This window comes from Acomys russatus, chromosome 27 (assembly GCF_903995435.1).
Source record: "Acomys russatus chromosome 27, mAcoRus1.1, whole genome shotgun sequence".
Lineage (NCBI taxonomy): Eukaryota > Metazoa > Chordata > Mammalia > Rodentia > Muridae > Acomys > Acomys russatus.
The window spans coordinates 29,950,204-29,969,869 of NC_067163.1; the positions used below are offsets into that span (position 1 = coordinate 29,950,204).

At 45.1% G+C, this 19,666-nt stretch overlaps 1 protein-coding gene across 1 annotated transcript in view; it reads right to left on the minus strand.

Annotated features, from left to right (window-relative positions):
• Mtmr7 (myotubularin related protein 7) overlaps window positions 1-19,666 on the minus strand; it is an 81,568-nt gene that overhangs the window by 18,586 nt on the left and 43,316 nt on the right. The window contains 4 exon segments of the mRNA XM_051169560.1: window positions 4,598-4,730; window positions 12,859-12,888; window positions 12,890-12,994; window positions 17,623-17,751. Coding sequence (XP_051025517.1) covers window positions 4,598-4,730; window positions 12,859-12,888; window positions 12,890-12,994; window positions 17,623-17,751 — 397 coding nt within the window.

The window sequence follows — 19,666 nt, forward strand, 5'->3', positions numbered from 1 at the left end:
CACAGGACCTATCAAATACCCAGTTGACAGGATTAACCTATCCATCCCATCTCAGAGCTTAGTTTAAAGTACAGTATTGCTCACCAAGAGAAAGTAGAATGGGCCTTATGCTGGGAAACACTTGATAATCTATAAGACATCTTTTTAATGTTATGACTCACAAGGAAATATATAATTTACATTACCTTACACATACAGGAATAGAGATCTCCCCAATTTTACTCCACGTAAATTGGGAACCCAAACCTGGGACTCTCGCCCACTTAGGCCTGGGCTCTTTCTATATCAACCTCCTTTCCCCTTGAGGCAAGAAATCTGAGTGGCCAAGAGTGTGGCGCTGGGCTTATGCTAATGAGCGGAAGCCATGTTTCCACCACTTACCATGGGGAGGCTGCAGGAGTCACTTAGCCTCTGTGCCTCCATTTCCTCTTCTGTCACAGAGGTGTAAGAAGAGCAGCCACAAGATGGCCTCAGTAAGGTCACAATAATTTACTCGAGCAAATGTATCTTTAAACGTTAGTGTCAAAAGTTTAGTCAGCTCCCCAAATATTATGTCACCATTGCCATGCAGAGGCTTTCTGTGAGCCCTTCTGGCTTGAGAACCACAAACTAGCAAGGGATGCGGGCATCTTCTATTACATGACTCTGACAAAGGCTAAACCCTGAGCAGAGAAATCTGTACGAGGAAAACTATAATAATCTCCTTTTCCTAGGATGAACAGAAACTGCCTACCCAGACGTGACCTGAGTGAGTGTGCGAATACACACTCAATACACATGCATGCACGCAACCAGGCATGCCACCTATAGACATCATGTGTCCTCCTTGATCACTTTCCACCTTGCATATTGAAGAAGGCTTTCCCTGAACCTGGAGATCTCTGACTACCAGCCTTGTTTTCTTATTTCACCTACATTTCGATCAAGAACGTGGACCAAAATTATTTCATCATTTACTATTACAAGACATATATATATATATATATATATATCTGGCTTCCAAAGTTCTACTATCCTAAGTGAAACACTGCTATCGGTGTGGGCTTGCTTAAAGCCGTATTCTAGATTAGTCCATAAGAGGATGAAATCTTGTAAGAAATTATATATCTGGGGCTGGAGAGATGGCTCAGTGGTTAAGAGCACTGCTTGCTCTTCCAAAGGAAGAGCACCCACATGGCAGCTCACAACTGTCTGTAACTCTCAGTTCTGACAGCCTCTCACCAATGCACATTAAAAAAAAAAAAAAAAAATTATCTATCACTAAGCAGTGTGTACCCCCCACCCCCCAGCCAATTCAATGCTATAGAAACACTCAGCACTCATCTTATCACCTTCTTTGTAGTGTTCGTATTTTATTTTTTTAACTGAGAAATGATTATTTGAAATTTATCAGAGCAAATTCAAATATTTTATTACTTTTTCAACTTAGTTTTATCTTCAACTGTCTGGCCTAAGAAGCTCGTTCTTTATTTCCAGAGATGTCGCTCATTATATAACACTACCGTACAAACCAAGTACAGTCCTTTAAGTGAGGATGCTTGCATGACGGTAATCTCAGTACTCAGGGCAGAAGTATAAAAAGATCTCCTTTGAGCTACATAGTGGGAGCCTATTTCCAACAAAAAGAGTGAAAGAAGAGGAAAAAGGAAGGAGGATGAAGAAAAAGAGGAGGAGGAGGAGGAGGAACAGCGCCCCACGCCACCCAGCACCAGCCTGACATCTACATTTTATTTACACGACTAAGTAGTAAGCTACACAGACATAGAATAGACACCAAAACAAGATTTCTGTGGAATGCAAGTAATAGAACTGACAAAGACAGGAGGGAGGAGGCGGGAGATGGGGAAACTCTAGGCAACATCCAAAAGATGGCACACTGGATAGAAAAGGAAAAACTGCCTCTGCCATATCTTTCCCCAAAGGCCTTGTTTGAGGACAAACTACACAAAGAGGGTTCAGGCTTTTGGGCCACCTCACCAAGCTGTGACAATAAACACTTCTATGTACACTACATGCCTTGTTCTTCATACAAAAGGCAGATGGCATTTTCACCAAGTACCAAGGATGCATGCCAGTCAAATTCCACTGCTAGAGAGAACTGCCTCAAAGAGTGCACTCTAGGCTCTTCTAGCCACTGTTCTTACAACAAAGAGAAGTCAGTGATCTTTTATTCTTTGAGAAGAAAGCAATTATCTGTGTGAGAGAAAGGGGAACTACCACAAAAAGCAATTAAGTTACAAAACTGTTGTGCACCAGAAGCATAGCTTTCATGTTCTCTGTAGGTGATTTACAACCTAAAAAGTTAAAAGTTTAAGTTGACTAACTAACAGTTACAAAACTGTTGTGTACCAGAAACATAGCTTTCGTGTTTTCTGTAGGTGATTTACAACCTAAAAAGTTAAAGTTTAAGTTGACCTCTGTTGACCCCAGTGAAGGGACCTACAGAGGATGTGAACTCATTCCTAAATTTCTGTTTCTAATGAAATGTCCTGGGGCTCCTACTCACAGACTCACTGTACTAGACACAGGAAGCCGTAACACAAGTTCCACTTTCCATTTCATAATCCCTTCTGGTAAAATCCCAATCCATGGTTTAGCAAATTTGAAGGAAGTCAGAGTCATGGGGAACTCCACTAGTCCTGCCTGCTAGGCTGGGATGCCAAGAACCCCGTGTGAAGTAGAGTGCCCTGGGAAGGTGGGTCTTACTGGGTGCATCACTTTATTGGCTGAGCCTCCATCAGTGGGTTATAATTTACTCAGGAAAAACAGGTAGTCAAACATTGGTCAAGACCCCAGAAGAGCATCCGGAAAGCTGCCTTTGCTTACAACCACACATGGCAGAGTTATGCAGCAGCATCGTGATCCCTTGTGAAACAGAGCTGCCCTCCCGAACTCTGTCCATTTGCTTGGCCTCTAGAAAAAGCAGTGAGACAGACCAGAGGACAAGGGTTGAAAAGTCAAATACAGGGTAGCTCAGAAACCAAAGGCAGAGGCCTATGTTATAAATATTCCCAGGAACAATTTTCTGTACAGAGGGAAAGTTATGATGTGGAAGGCTGTCTTAGAAAACTGTTGAATGCAAACTGTAAAAGTGTGTCAACATGAAGTTTCCCTGATGACAGTAACAATGCTGAGCACATCTTACACTCAAGAGTGTCTTCTCAACAACAGAGCCAGGCTAAGCCACCTGTCTTCCACATCTCTAGATGCTTAAGAACCTCAAATACCCATACCTCAATTGTTAGAACTTGACCTAAGACACAACAAACTGTGTCAAAATATGGTGAACATTGCTGTCTCAGATGCAGGAATTGGCTTCTTCTAATTCTTTAATTGCTCATTTATCTAGCCCAGTGCTGAGAACCGAACCCAATGCCTTATATTACTGAGCTAGACCCACAGTCTTCAGTCCAATTTTAAATTGTTACAACCAGGGGCACCAAACTGCCATGCAGGAAAAAAAAACCACCACAACTGCCACAACCTGGATAAGTTATTAATTGAATCCTCTCATTTCCCCGATTCCTAAAGAAACAACTAATGTGTTCAAAGCCCCACAATGACTAAGGTCACCTGGGAGGTCCAGGAGAGAGAGATTAGGTCCCCCGGTGGACCACACTGTGCTGTCCTGATGGAACAGAGAACTGGGTAAGTAACCGAGGGCAAAGGTGCATCCCCCCAAACAATTCAGCTCCTTCCTTGTCTCTCTTCATCTCAGACTCCACAGTTCCCACTGAGACAACTGACTTCCCTAGGTTCCACCCCATCCCTCCACATTCTTCTCAAAGACATTCTAGGGTTCATAGGCAAGACGTGGCACTGTGATCCCGGCATCTTCCTCTTCTTCAGTTGCCTCTGGATGCAGCAGGATCCCTCCATGGGACTTCATGATCAGGAAGAGCATAAGCAGTAATGAGGCAACCTCTGCATGAAATGCAAGACACAAGAACAGTTCTTCCAAATCACATGCCCATCTCTTCATTTCTCTCCACACGAGGATGTAAGCTCTGGTGCATCCCCACAGCGTTCACTGCTCTGTTAGGATGGGGGTGGTGCGTACATGTGCGCTCTCACAGTTCCTGCAGACATAAGGATCCCTGAATTCCATCACCCTTCCATCTATCAGCCACTCAGCAATGTGGGGACAGCTTGTGGACCTGATTTCCACACAGGAACACTGGGGATTACTGCTTTAAAGGTAGGACTACTTTCTCTCCAAATATCCTTGAACGAAAGAAAGTGAAGAATGGAAGGACGGATGGATGGAAGGAAAGATAGGAAGAAGGAAGGAAGGAAGTTCCCCTCCCTCTGTACTTTTACCTAGGATATTCAAGTACCAATGTAGAGTACCTGGCTCCTAACTGCCAAATGATCAATGCACTTGATACCACTATGTGACTGAAACCAGAAGGCTGTTAACATGTTTAGAGAGTCACTGTAACATGATGATTTTCCCAACTGAAATATATTTTCCCATTACCACACTTGTTTAATATTATCATTGGGAAAAAAAATAAATCAAAAGACTATCTTATTCCATCTTGGCATCAAAATACGTAACTATTCTTGTAATCGTGTGCATAACAAAATGGTTTACCTTCCAGCATTTTCTGAAGACTGTTCCTCATAACATGAATGTTCTCTATCCCGATAAACTGAAACTTGATGTTGGAATAATTGTCTTCATTCTCATAGCCTTTCCCTGCAGCACGATTTGCCATGGCATTAAGCTGCAGTGGTCAGTGAAACAAAATGGTCATCAGTTACAATTCAGGACATGGAACAACCAAGACATTTGTTGGACGCTTAATAAAAACATTGCAAAGACATGTTGACACACAACGTGGTTTACATCCCTGGAACACATCCTGAGCGCTCATAGCTGCAAGCACAAGGCTGAGCTTACGGTCACCAGCACACACGTGCTGGCCTGGGTAGCATTTTCTTAGTGGGATACATTCTGTTAATCCTCCTGGAGATCCCTCTGCCAGTTCTGACAGCGGTGCTGACCCGACATGGCAGCGTGTGGCAGAGCCAGTTTAACACCATTCTGGGTGACTGGCAGAAGAATAGCCACAGAGAGCCATCAACATAAGGCTGTGTAAGTCACATTATCTGCCTCAACCATAACATGAAGAAACTAGTCTTCGGTTGGGGACATTCCTTGTAATTTGCCCAATGGAGCCTTCAGCAGGAATCACTAAAGAGAGAATGCTGCTTCACGCTTCAAGACGCTTCTTCCATCTGCCTTCTTCAAATCTAGATGCCTAACTGGGGGCTTTGTCACTTTCAAACCCATAATTTTGTAGATAAGACTTCGGAATTTCAGTGTAAACTGGGTTCAATGCTAATGGATGCTGACAAAATTCATTAAGGTCAAACTGCTCTGACCTGAGAGCACAATCAACAGACGAGCCCTGCCTTGCTGGAAAAGCAGATTAATCACAAGGATATATGGCTGGGGATGTTCCTCCCTTGTAGCCTAACTAAGCAGACTGTTACTTAGTCATTCTCTTCCTCAGGCCACAAAGTTTGGAGAGTAGCCAAATTGGTGGTATGGGGGTAGGGAGCAGAGGATGGTTGCTTTTAAGTGTATAGTACAAGGTAGTCCATCAAATAGTTAAATTTAAAAAGCTGTTAAGTTAAAAATACTTTGGCCTAGATCTTCGAGTTCTGGAAACCTCACAAAATTAAAGGTCCCCACACATATAGATAGGAATGTTAGTCACAATGTTTTTATAAACACGAAAGCTGCAAGTCTATGAATATCTCATGGGAGCGTTAAGAGGATAAACCATGGCATAGCTATGCCCTGGAATTTAAATGTCCACCACTTGCCATGTTCTCCCATGTAGTAGACCTTTTCTGTCATCAACTATAAATCAGTATCTACTTTTCCCATTAGAGATAGTCAGAATGACTCACCACCACAGAGTTTAAATTCTACATATCTATATGTACATATATGTAAGCTAGAGCATGTTCATGCAACCACCCATTGTTAAGAAACACACTGCCGTATTTCTTTACATTCATTAAGAAGAATTAAAATTATTGAAGACTATGCCAATGTGATAACAATTTCACCAGAAGAACAGGGAGTGATAAGTTGTAGGACAGTATTATCAACATTACTTCAGATACTCTTGTAGCCTTTCACTGTTACAAGACGTGTATATTAAGTTTGGACTATAACTCATAAGAATGGGACAATCAAGAATTCACACAGTGCAGCTAAGAGCAAGCCACTGGCACGGGATCAGCCACTTCAAGAACAAGCAGTTCCTGTTCCTCAGCTCAGCTTCTCTGATATCTGTGGGAGCTGTCACTAATTCAGGAGACTGACCCCACTCTACAAAAGCAAGTCACCAGACTTAAGAACAAATGCTTTAGCTGTGATCAAGAAAAAATTTAATAATATATTTTAAGGATACTGTATGTTCACCCTTTAAAGGATTCTAATATTTTGAGGGGTCTTTTTTCTTCCAGAAATTATATATAGGTACTGCTCTCATGGAACTGTGTACTATAAAAACCAATGCTTCACACCATTGTTTTAAGGTCTGCTGTGGCTAAACCTTTGTAATAAGCCTCATAAACTATAACAAATTGACAGGATCTATACAAAAAGCCTTCTATTACACAAATTATGGACTGATTCTGCATTTGACTTCAAGGCAAGCCTCCTCACCATGCCCCCTCCTCCTCCACTAACCATGTGGAGCACGTAGCAAGCAAAATATAGTCACTACTACAGTTATTATACATATAACATATGCTCGCATTTGAAATGACTTAGAAGCTACAGTGGGGAAACTGATTGGCAGTTTTCCTTGAAAGCACACAGGAGAAAACTTCCAGAAAGCCGATGTGCACTTCATATAATGAACAGAAGGTGGCAATATTTAACCTATCAGTCATGTAGACAATTCTTTCAGGAGCTCCACTTATTTTATGTGGCAAAAGCTGAACTGTCAAAGCAGAAATATAATTTTGAGAGAGAGAGAGAGAGAGAGAGAGAGAGAGAGAGAGAGAGAGAGAGAGAGAGAGAGAGAGAGAGAGAATGCTTTATTAGCATGTCTAATGTGGGTCGTCCTTTGGCTGAGAACTCCAGTTCATAATTAAATAAAGATACTGGCTTCAAATTTTTAAGAATTCCCAAGTAGACAGAGCCATAAAGATGAGTGTGTCCCAGTTTCTAGTTCTGCTTGAGAAGCAGGGGTTGGAGAATCCACTCAGAAACCCCCATAGAACAAACAAAGCGTCCCTGGCTGGGATGGACAGATGCACAGATGAAGGTGTTCCTGATGTCGTAGGAACATGACTGAATATGGGAAGGGAGACACATGGAGCTGGTGCCCAATGGGAGCTGGTAATCCCCACCTAGCCTGGGAGGGGCCAAGTGAACAGCAGGACCTGGAAGAGTTGGAACCTGGAGCGTCCCTTCCCCAGGCGAGAACAGAGCGACAGTTGGGGTTTACTAGGGGTGGGGTAGGGGTGGGGATGAGCGACAGGTTGCTATGGTAATACCAGTAAAGGAAAAAAGGGGCAGAGGCCCAAGAGGGGCTCAAACACATTTAGGGTCCTCTACAGACAGCCTTGACTAACTACAGAATTTAAGCTCTGTGGTGGTGAGCAGCTGCTGAGTCATTCTGACTATCTCTAATGGGAAAAGTAGATATTGATTTAGAGCTGGTGACAGAGAAGGTCGACTACACGGGAGAACATGGCCAGTGGTGGACATTTAAAAATTCATCACTAAGCCAGGCCTCGTGGCAGAGGCCTGTAATCCGAGCTACCCTGCCGGCTGAGAATGGGACAACAGTACAAGTTCAAGGGCAGCCTTGGCAGCTTAGTAAGACCCAGTCCCCAAACAGACAGTGAACAGAGACTAGGGATGCAGCTCCATGGTAGAGCACTTGCCCATGCGTGAAGCCCTAGTCCCAGTGCTCAGCGCTGGAAAAAAAAAATCAGCACTGAAGAGGGAAAGAGTGTGTGCCCCCAGGAGCCTCGTCACTGACCGCCACATCTCTACACCTCACCTATGGCCATGCTGTTCACACACAGAACGAATGACCAGCTGACCAACTGGCCACATGACTATATAAAAGAATGAGCCTACAAGGTAATCAAGCCAAGACTACAAAAAACAGAAGCAGGTTCTGTACCACCCCTGGGCCCATCATACCCATGAACCCCCAGTGAGGGTTGGTCTTGAGATCAAGCTGAAAGAAGGCCTGGTTCCTGTCCTGGCCTTGGAATCTAGGATCGTACCAGATACATTTTATGAATCATGACAAGGCCTGATCTGACAGTGTTGAACAGCAAAGCTGGCGTTAGCAGGAGAACTGAGCCAGAGCCTAACAGAGGTTGTCAAAGGATGGTCCCTTCCTCTCCTTATCTTGCTACGGCCTATGAGCTCTAACCACGGGCACACCATGTGAACACTAGATGATCTTAGTGCCTACAAGTACTATCTACAAAGGGGCCTGTCAGAATCTCCCTGTCCTCATCTAGAGACATCTTGCGCATATTTAAGAATACCAGGATTATATTCTAGTAGGAAATCTCAGGCCAGGTTATTTTACATTTTCAATCCACATAAGGTGTTCAATGGTCTCTCCCTCTCGACAGGCTGTGTGGACTGATGAGCGGTTTCTCCAGAACTTTCCCCTCCTATGGTTTCTACCAGGCTCAGCTCTTCTGTGTAGTTGGTAGAAGGGGCCACAGGGAAGGAAGCTAGGCAATTGCAGTTGTCTTACTGACAGGCTTCTCTGATAAATACTAATTGACCGTCTCTACGCCTTCTCTGCATAGGTATCTAAAGGGTGACTTTCCTAAGGCACACATGTAGGCTCCCAGAGGTAGAATGTGTCTGGTTCACTCACATGGGAGCTCGCATGTGGCATGAGCCTACTCCAGCAGCCTTGGCCACATACTTGCCTGACACCCGTCACTGACAAACCTTCAGTGTAGATAAGCTGTTAGCAAGGTTTTATCAAGTTTGTTCCGGTCCAACCTGAGCCAAAAGATATTTCTCCATGCTTGCACTGACAAAGAGCAGCAGTGAAGACTGTCCCCCGCCCAGCTTGCCATGAAACACAAATGTCTCTCTCCCATTCTCCTTCTGCCGATGGCCACCTGCAAGTTTAATGCATGTATAACCAGGAAATAAGATCTCGGGTTCCCACTTTTTAGACACCCTGGATCTTCATAGCTGTATTTTGAGGATGCCACCTGCATGGGACCCAGCGAACAGATACTACCTCATTACCAGAGAACAAGAGACATACCCCATGACTTCCTGTTACACAATGAGACAACCACTGATGTTGTGATCTTAAGGCCGTAACCACAAAGCAATCCTTGGAACTGGAGCATGACAAGGGCCAGTCATCTACTGAAGCAGGCGACAGCCTCAACCCCACCCTGCCTCCAGGACTCACACCCCCTCCATAGCTTATGCAGGTGACAGCCTCAAACTCACCCCTGCCTTCAGGACTCATACTCCCTCCATAGCTTAAGCAGGTGATAGCCTCAACCTCACCCCTGCCTCCAGGACTCACACCCCTTCCATAGCTTATGCAGGTGACAGCCTCAACCTCACCCCTGCCTTCAGGACTCACACTCCCTCCATAGCTTATGCAGGTGACAGCCTCAACCTCACCCCTGCCTTCAGGACTCACAACCCCTCCATAGCTTATGCAGGTGACAGCCTCAACCTCACCCCTGCCTTCAGGACTCAGACCCCCTCCATAGCTTAAGCAGGTGACAGTCTTCACTTCACCCCTGCCTTCAGGACTCACACTCCCTCCATAGCAACACATAGCTCAGAGCCCTTCCTGCTCCTTTAGCCTTGAAGTGATTTTTGTTGATCCACGGGGTGTATGATCAACCTTCTAGAGTCTGGAAGTGGAGACAAGGTTCCCTAGAGATGTTTATGGTAACAGAAAAAATACTGGCTTTGAGGTCAAATAATCCAGTATTTCAATGTGGAAATTACTTAACTCTTTAAAACTAAACCTGCACCCAGAAAAAGGAAAAAAAAAAAAAACTCTAACCTGCAGGATTCTTACAAGAATGAAACGAGAAAGTGCTTAGCATTTTTGCAAGGTCAGCCAAGTCCCAGAACATGTGATAAAGCTGCAGGCAAGGTTGAACTATGACGACACTCCCTGTCTCAGACCCCAGCAGACACTGTTCTCACACATTGTCATTTTTCAATGCATCAACCTCTAGCACCAGCGTGTGACCAAGCAGACTTTTCTCAATGTGTACTTGGGAATGCCACCGCCTCTGCGGCCCTTCATCTTATACCGTGAACAATTCAGAAGGTCGTCTGAGGGGATAGGTTGGGAAGCCCTTGTGTGGACTCAAGGCCAAGGACCAGGAGCCTCCAAGCTGCCTCCTACGCCTTGCTCTTTAATGGTACTAGGGAGTCAATCTGGCTGCAGGGGGCAAGGACTGAGGACAAACATCTACTTAGTTTCCTGGCCACCTAGGAAGGGTGAGGTAGGGGAAACCAACCAACCTGATTATGGTCTTTTTAAAAAGGCAAGCAAGCAAGCTTCAGGCCAACAGTTTGGAGACCACGTGAATGGCCCTGGATAAATATGAGAGAAGGGACCTCCACTTTACTTAATGGATCAGAGTCAAACTTCTTACCACTTAAGAGTAAACACAGTGTACTCTTAATTGGCTCTAAACATGGACTAGCCTGGCCTTGCAGCTGCCACATTCTAGGGAAGGCTCACAGTACACAGAGCCAACTTGGGTCACTATTTCTTACATTAGGAGGCCAATGGTTGCTCTCTGTTAGAAAAGTGGGGTAGGAAAATGGTTTCCAGCCTTCACTCAGTAAAGCCCTGTCTTGCCTTCCCATCTGAGTTTGTCTGTAGACAGAATATCCTGTAAAAAGCACAAAACTGCCAGAAAATACAGAACAGCTCTACCTTACACAAACGGTACACGGAGGAGGAGGGCAGGCAGGGCAGAAGAAAGGGGCTCAGAAGCACAAACAGACACAACAACAGAAGGTAAGGCTTTACACTACCTTTATCCCTGCACATCTTATAAGCAGGGTAAATTTTGGGTTGACGGTTTTGTGGGTGGGTTCGTGTTCTCCTCCCTCCACTGAGTCCTATCTGGTTAGAAGATGGCCACTTCAGTCTCCATGACCACCGCTACTAGGGGTCTCAGCTAGAGTCACCCCCGCATCCTTCCAAGAGCCTACCCTATTGTAGGTCTCCAGTTGTCTCAGAGATGGCCCCGGCCCACAGTTTCTCTTCTCTCTGCAAGCCCTCTGTCCTTCCACCTCCCAACCCCCCCACCTCCTCTCCCACCATATCTGGTCCCCACTCTCATTTCCCTCAGCACTCTCTCTCCTATCCTGCTCCCTCTCTTCAACCACTTCCACTGTCCATTCTATTTCCCCTTCTGAGTGAGATTCAAGCATCCTCCCTTGGGACCTCCTTGTTACTTGGCTTCTTTGGGTTTGTGGAGTGTAGCATGGTCATCCTGTACTATATGGCTAATATCCACTTATAAGTGAGTACATACCATGTGTGTCTTTCTGGGTCTGGGTTACCTCACTCAGGATGGAGGGAATGTCCAACCAATGCCTGGCCCAACCTGAGACCCACCCATTGGGAATGACCCAACACCTGATACTACTAACAACACTCTTGTTATGCTTACAGATGGGAGCCTAGCATAGTTGTTCTCTGAGAGACTCCACCCAGCAGAGGATCAAAACGAATGCCGAGACTCACAGTCAAACGCTGGGCAGGGTGCAGGGAGCCTTGTGGAAAAGAGGAGACGAAGGACAGAAATACCTTGTGGTGACAGGAGCTCCACAAGATCAACAGAGCCAACTAACCTGGGCTTCGGGGTACTCGCAGAGACGGAGGCACCAACCAAGAACCATGCATGGACTGGACTTAGGCCCCCTACAAAGATGTACCCAATGGGCAGCTCAGGCTTCATCTGGGTCCTCTAGTAAGGGGTGCAGGGGCTATCTATGGCATAGACTCTGTTGCCTGCTTTTGGATTACTTCCTCCTGGCGGTGTCACCTCACCAGGACACAGGGGAAAAGGAAGCACTCAGTCCTAATGCAACTTGATATGCTGGGGTGAATGGGGGCTCCCCTTTTCTTAGGTGCAGGGGAGAGGTGATAGGGGAAAGAGGGTAGGACCGTGAGGGAGGGGGCTACAGTTTGGATGTAAAGTGGATGGATAAATAAATAAATTTTTTTTTTTTTTTTTTTTTTTTAAGTTAAAGACTTTTTCACATCTTTCAAGTGCAGACCTCCCATCTGGACAATATTTTTATTCCTGGCTTAAAGATTTGATCAGTGTTGTGCAGCTGAACGTTTACTAGGAAGGCAGAGACCCATTATGTATGATGTAGCAAGACAGCTAAAGACTATGTCTATAAATACCTATGTCTATGCCACTAAGTGCCTATTCTTAATGGTTTGACTTGTAAACTGCCTTGAGCTATTAGTTTGTTTTCTCTTTCCTATGTCATGTCTTTATTCCCGTGTTCTTTTTTGATAGCCTGCCTGACATTTAATTCACACATCACACAACTTGTAAAATGTGACATCACCCATTTACCGTGCAACCAGCTCAGGGTTAAAAACAAGGTTAAAAACAATGTACTCGACACACTTAGCCTTTCCAGGAGCTGAGTGTCAGGAGAGAGCTGCCCCTTGGTGTCCTCGTGGGCTGATCACGCCAAGAACAGCTCTTTTCAGATGAAGCAACCAGAGCAAGGAATGTTACCAGTTAAGCTTTGGTTCTCTCCAGCCTCGGGACTCAGGCCTACAAGACATGTATGAAAGCGTTGACACTTACTTTAGGCCTTGTGTCCACGACGTATATGAAAGTCACTTCCAGGATTGGCTTTCCTGATGGCTTGAAGCATCTGCTCGTCCTCCAGGCACCTAGCACTGAAGCCAGAAAGGGGCTGGCTGCTCCTGCAGATGGAGGCCTGTGGGAAGAGACCACAGAATCACATACTATCAGAGATCCTTTGGGAACTTGCCCAGAATCAGGCCTTTGGTTAGGCTGCACCCTGCACCAACATAGGAAAACGGAATTGGGTTTTGTGGAAATCAAGTTGTGTTTGAAGGTAGAATACTACCCTCCTGAAACTTACAGAGCACTACTAATGGCATGACTAGGGAAAACATTTTAGTGTTTTTTGTCAATTTTTTTATACTATTCTATTTAAAAGAATCATGAGCACCCAAAATCAAACCCAAGCGTCACATTTCCACAGTAACGAAAGCCCATGTTCCAGCTAGGTTTGCTCTGTTAACAGTGTTTAGAAATAAGGGATTTCTTCAGCCCTCATCTCAGTGTGTCCTGCCATTTTCCTGCCCTCCAACATCATAGAGCCATCTTTCCATTTCCATTTGCCAGGTCCTGCACCCGTGGGTTTAACTAGCTGTGGCTTTAAACAAGCATGGATCAAAGGTATTCAAGTAAAAGTACTGACTGTGTATTGAATACACTGAGATTTTTCTTATTGTTGCCTTTCCCCCAAATAACCCATAATTTCAAGTATTTGCCTTGATTGGGGATTTTAAGCAATCAAGAGTTGATGTAAAGTATGCAGGAGGATGTGAACCGGGTACAAACACACACTACCGTTTTACGTGAGGGGCTGGCACATGTGGAGACACTGGCTCCTAGGGGGAACTCTGAGACCCATCCCCACGGACAGCATGGAGGACTTGATACCGCACTCGTGGGTGATATATAGAATAGCCATAAGTAAGTGAGGGTAGATAAACGCATGACTTTAAACACGGCTTTCATGAAAAATATTTCTGTGGGCTTAGCTTCTACCATTGAAATACATATAAATCTCTTGATGAGATGTGTGATGACTAAGCAAGCCTACACTGACTCTGTAGGTGCAGACCGACGGGTTTGCTTTTAAGTTGACTTGAGCTAGTCATCTATTTTCTCCTTCCTAGGTTATGTTTTTATTCCCTTGTGTTCTTTTTTAAAATAGTGCTGCTGACATTTAATTCACATGTCAGACAACTTGAAAAGCTCAACAGCACCCCAATCACTGTGTGACCTGCGTGGTGGAAGGATGCAAGGAGCCACAGTCAGTAGAAGATGGAACCACCCTAAGTGAGCTGGGAAGGAAGGCCTCACCAATAGTCCCATCGTACTATCACTTGCTTAGGGTCTGCTCACCTGAGGGAATCATCTCTGAGTTCAAACTCGGCTTTCTTGCCTTCTCAATCATGCTGGTTAGCCTCTGTCACCCTGACAGAAGCCTAGACATATCGGGGAAGAGGGATCTCAAGTGAGGAGCTGCCTTCAAGGGACTGTCCTGTGGACACGCCTATGGGGCGTTTTCTTGATTAACAATTAATGTGGGAGAATTATGCATGGTGCCATGCCTGGACAAGTATTCCTGGATTGTATAAGAAAGCAAATTCAACAAACCATGGGCAGCAAGCCAGGAAACCGCTTTCCCCTGTGGCCTGTCTCAGTTCCTGCCTCCAGGGTCCTGCTTTGGCTTCCCCCAATGATGAACCATATAAGCACCTCTCTCCCCAAGTTGGTTTTGGTCAGTGTTTTCCAACAACAAGAAGAAGAAGCAGCAAATAAGGACACCAGCCCAACAAATTGGCCTTGGCCTAAATTCTCCAGGAAAAAAAAATGTGCACTTCAGTGCTGTCATTGGAGAAGGTACAGAGTCTCACTATATAGCTCCGGCTGGCCTAGAACTCGCTTTATAAACCTGACTAGCCTGGACGCCACAGAGCTCCAACTGCCTTTGCGTCCTGAGTACTGAGATTAAAGGCGTGCACCCCCACACCCAGCCCCTCTCTGAGTCTAAAGACCCAGAACTGTGCTGTGAAGAGCTTGGAAATTAGATGAGGACTCTAGAACAGCTCAGGAGCAGATGAGCAATTACTGACGGGGTTCAAGGAAACTGGGACCTATAGCCGGGCGCACAGTTCAGCAAAGCAATCTTCAAATTCACAGGAAGTAGGTAGAGAGGAAAAAGGGACCAGCAGGTCAGAGCATAGGAAAGGGAAATGAGACAGCAAGCTGCAGCCAGACCCAGAAGCAAGCAGATATGACAGGAAGGACCTAAGGGTTTGGAGCAGCTGTAAACTGAGCCCATTGCAAAGAAACCATCACAAGGGACTAAGGAGAGAATACTTCCTTTGGTCTTAAAAGAGTGATAAGCAGCCAGGCATGGTAGGTACACTGGCCTGAAATTCTAGATACTTGGGCGGTTGGGGCACGAGGATGACAAGTTCAAGGCTAGTCTGAAGTACAAGGTGAATTGAAGACAACTTGGTGAGACCTTGTCTCAAAATAAAAGACAGAACAGGACCGGAGGTAGAGTGCACTGGCTAAGCACCTGCCCAGCATGCATAAAGCCCCAGGTCTAATCCTCAGGCCTGACCAAGCGAATAAGTATAGGGCCAGGGTCTGCACTCTGCTCTGAGGGGGTTTTGGAACAGTCTTCACAGTTTATCTATCTTTATCTAAGCTTTAAAAACCTTCTTTATCTAGGTTAAAGAAACCTTAGCTAAGAGTGACTGCTATAGGGATACACTATGAACTGTGGCCACTAAGCCACACATTTAGACTAGATGTTGTTATTCTATTGTTCAACGAAGTGATCCAAATGAAACTCTTCACTCACTCATGCTTTTGTCCCCAGTTTTGCTCCATTTTGAATGGAAGCAAAGTAGTCTGTGCATATTTCTGTGGGTCCTACACGCAACCCTGAGTGTCAGATCCTGGAGAGAATCTCGCCACTAACTGGCAGCACCTCACTAACAGAGACGCCTCTCGTTTTCTTGTTTGTTTTGGTTTTGAGACAAGGTCTCATATAACTCAGGCTGGTCTCAAACTCACAGTATAACTAAGGATGACCTTGAATTTTTGAGCCTCCAGAATGCTAGGATTTCAGGGTACAACACCATACCCAGTTGGTTTATTCAGTACAGGGGACTGAACCCTGGGCATTGTGCATGGTAGGAGAGTGATTTACAGACTCTCACACATCCAGGCCCTGAATCAACAGGAAGTCAGGCAGTATGACACATCTCTAGGAGTAGTATTTGAGAAAATCTGACTTGAATCTTAGTTTTCTTGCACTATATGATCCGGAGTCAATTACGTACCTTCTCAGCATCTCAGCTTCTTCATGTATAAAAGTAATAATTAAATGAGTATTACTGGTAGTAATTAAAATTAATGGAATACAATCCTATAACAGTCCTAGAACTATGCAGAACCTTGGTGACTTTTCAATAAACAAAATGATAAGCAGAACTAAAAGCCTGTACTGTATAAGAAAATCTGTCTTAATAGAAATAATTTACGAGGCGTTTTCCCCCTAGCAATGTATGCTATGAATCTAGGAGACCATGTTTTACACAATTAAAAAAAAAAAAAAACCTAACATAATAACAAAGAATAAACAATAAAGTGCCTCTCAATAACAAGCATACCCAGAGCGCTGTTCATAGGTAAAAAGTCTCTAAGCATGACCTGCAAAGCTGTTTGATCCCAAAGGGAGTTGGGGTGGGGATGGGGAACAAGGCTCATGTACAGAAACAGGCTTAAAGTTAATGTTACAGGTGCCTTGATATCTGGTAAAGCCAAGAGGCCCTGATCCAAGCTCTCTCTCACCCTGCTGCCACAGGTAAGGGTCCTGGTCCTGCAGGATCAGGGATGACCTCCCACTCATCATGATGAAAGGCCTGATTCCCGTAGTACCTGGTTTTCACTGCTCCCATTACAACCTCAACACGGCCCTTCTTAGTCTATGGATGGGTTAAATGAGCAATAAAAGCATGGGAAACCAAAAGGCTATGTCATCCGATTTCCACATACTCACAGAAACCCACGTTCAGCAGTAATACTTCCTTAAGGAAGTGCCCTCACCCAGAGGCACCGATACAGTTAAGCATGATACCAGAATACAAATACTGTTACAAAAACGCAAATATGACTATTATTCCACCTGCAATTCAGATCTCAGTGTGTACACAGATGGGAAAATGGGAGCTGAAGTGCCCATACAGTGTTTCCCTAGAGTAACAATATCATGAAGTGATGCTTCAAGTCATGTCTATCTGACACCTTTTCAAGAACAGCTAAAACTCAATGCAGAGAGAGGATCACCAACTTCATAATAGACTTAGTTGCTGGGTGAGTTCACTGGCATCCCGATTTAAAGTATAGTACCAGGAAATCTCACAACCTTACTAAATGCTATTTTTAAAAAAGAGTCACTGGATTCTTTGCCTCTAAAACAGCACGGCAGCTGATTACACTTAGGTACTGTCTGAGCCTACTATTAGGTTATTAGCAAACATACATAGAAGGTAAGTGAGTTTCTACATGGAACTAGACTGTCTCTCACCATTCACAGGATATATGTGGCATTAAGAATTCAAATTAATATACACAGAAAAAAGAAAGACAAAGACAGACAGACAGACACACACACACAGACACACACACACACACACACACACACACACACACAGGGGGTAGAAAAATCTGCATTTAGGATAAAACATAAAAGCGAAGTGTGAAACAAAGGCTTGCTTTGAGACATACATGACTTTCTCTACAGTAGTAGGAGAGAGCAGGAAATCGCCGTCTGCTCCGGAACTTGGAACTCCCCACGATGATGTGTGCTGTGGCCGATTTGGGGACGTACAGTTCTGTGGGGTACGAGTCACAAACCTGTCACCGAAAGACACAAAGGTATGTTGAGGCAACCAAGCATTACACTGCAATTTGCCACCAGAAATCCCATTTCGACATACTTAAAAGGTTGTGGGTCTTAGCTTTCCTGATCAAGTTACAGGGTGGGGCTGTTTCGAGGGAACCTGAAGCCACTCAGAGAAATGAAGCACTGCAGATTCTGTGACATAGTTCTGAAGGACAGCACCGTAACCACTAACGACCTGTCATTGTGTGCTGTCCCTTCTCTCCAAAGGCTCTTTATGTGGGGGAAGACAGTGACCATTGAGTCTTCCTCCTACCAAAATGGGAAAAACTAATTCTGCATGCTAGTGGCTGAAGAAATAACAGCTGCCTGTGTTTGACTGGCAGCCTATGTGGGGACCATTTCCTAAAATGTAACCACAGTCCTTACATCCTCAGATCACCTCTGTGTCCTTGGCACACGGGGTACTTCTTTAGCCTTCTCTGAACAACCCTGGCCCTGGGTCTCTCCAGTTTCTTCCATGCCTCCCCAGCCTGCCCAGTCCCACCTTCCTCAGGAAGTCTCCTCCCGGGTCCTCCCCCAGGAAGATTTCTAGATAGAATTTCACGGTGGGCCTCCCATTACCACACAATGTGCCAGCTTTATCTGTGAGTCCACCGTGTTGATTTTGTAAAGTAGTGTGAAAAGATTTGCTCCTTCTGGCAGGAAGTGCCGCAGGGAGACCTGGTGCCCTGAGAGGATCTAAAGGGTGAGAATCAGAAACCGGCTGCTTGCTCAAGACGTGCTGTGGAGTCTGCAGCTCTGCAACCTCAAGGGAGCCGAACTACACTGCGTATTTTGGTTTTCTAATCTCCAAAACTGACAGTTTAGTAATAATATTTTAGGGAGTGGATAGAGAGAGAGAAAAAAAAAAAAAATCAAACAACACCCATGACAGAGCACTTTATAAACCATCAGAGGCAAAAGAAATGCCAGCCCTTGGCAACGGTGACTGCTGCTGGCTGCCCATCAGTCAATCCATCAGACGGCAGTTTCCTGGACTTCATTAAACAACTGTTTATTTCCTGGAAGTCAAGCATCTGTGGGGTCATAGCAACAGAATCCACATGGGTGTAGCAATAGGGGGGTAATATTTATTCTTTGGCCATCTCCACCCAACCTTACCACACTGCAAGTTGCCACTGAAGGGAACAAGAAACCACAAGCCTCCTGTCTGCAAATAGTTTTGCCATAGTGCTCTCCCTCTCTGCCTGCCTCCCCTAACAAGACTGCTAAAAATCATGGAGCAAGAGAGGAAAAGGCCATAGAAGAGATGATTACAGGCCCAAAGCATAGCTGCGGTCTCTTGTGGGCTTGGGGACGCTGAAGGGAACTCCTGTTCCAGGAGCGCAGAGCCCAGCTCACTTGGACCCAGACAGCCAGAACGAGGCCCCATGACACTGCACTTCCTTCCTGATTGCAGCCCTGTGTCTGAATCTGTCTCAAGCAAGCAAATTACTAGAACATTAACACACACACACACACACACACACACACACACACACACACACCACTCCTACAGGCCCAAGGGTCAAAGACACGTGGTCACTGCACCAGATTGCATGTGCTGAAAATAGGCAGCTCTTGAAGGAAGTAAACTGAGGATTGCCTATACCGCTCCTGATAACAGCAAGACAAAGAAACTGAAATGTTTTACGGCTAAGTGAAATACCAATCTGTACTAGGGAAGACTTTCCAAAATACTGCCCGTAAGCTTCTGAAAATTAAGAGAAAAATAAAGGATTCTGCAGCTTCTGCCAGGCCCTCTGAGAGTTTCCCAAGGCCAGAAAGCGGCCAGCGTGGTCCAGGCCACACCATTGTGTATACCATGACTGAAATGAGAGTAGAGAAGGGAAAATATTTGGAAGCCTCTTTCACACTCAAAGCCCA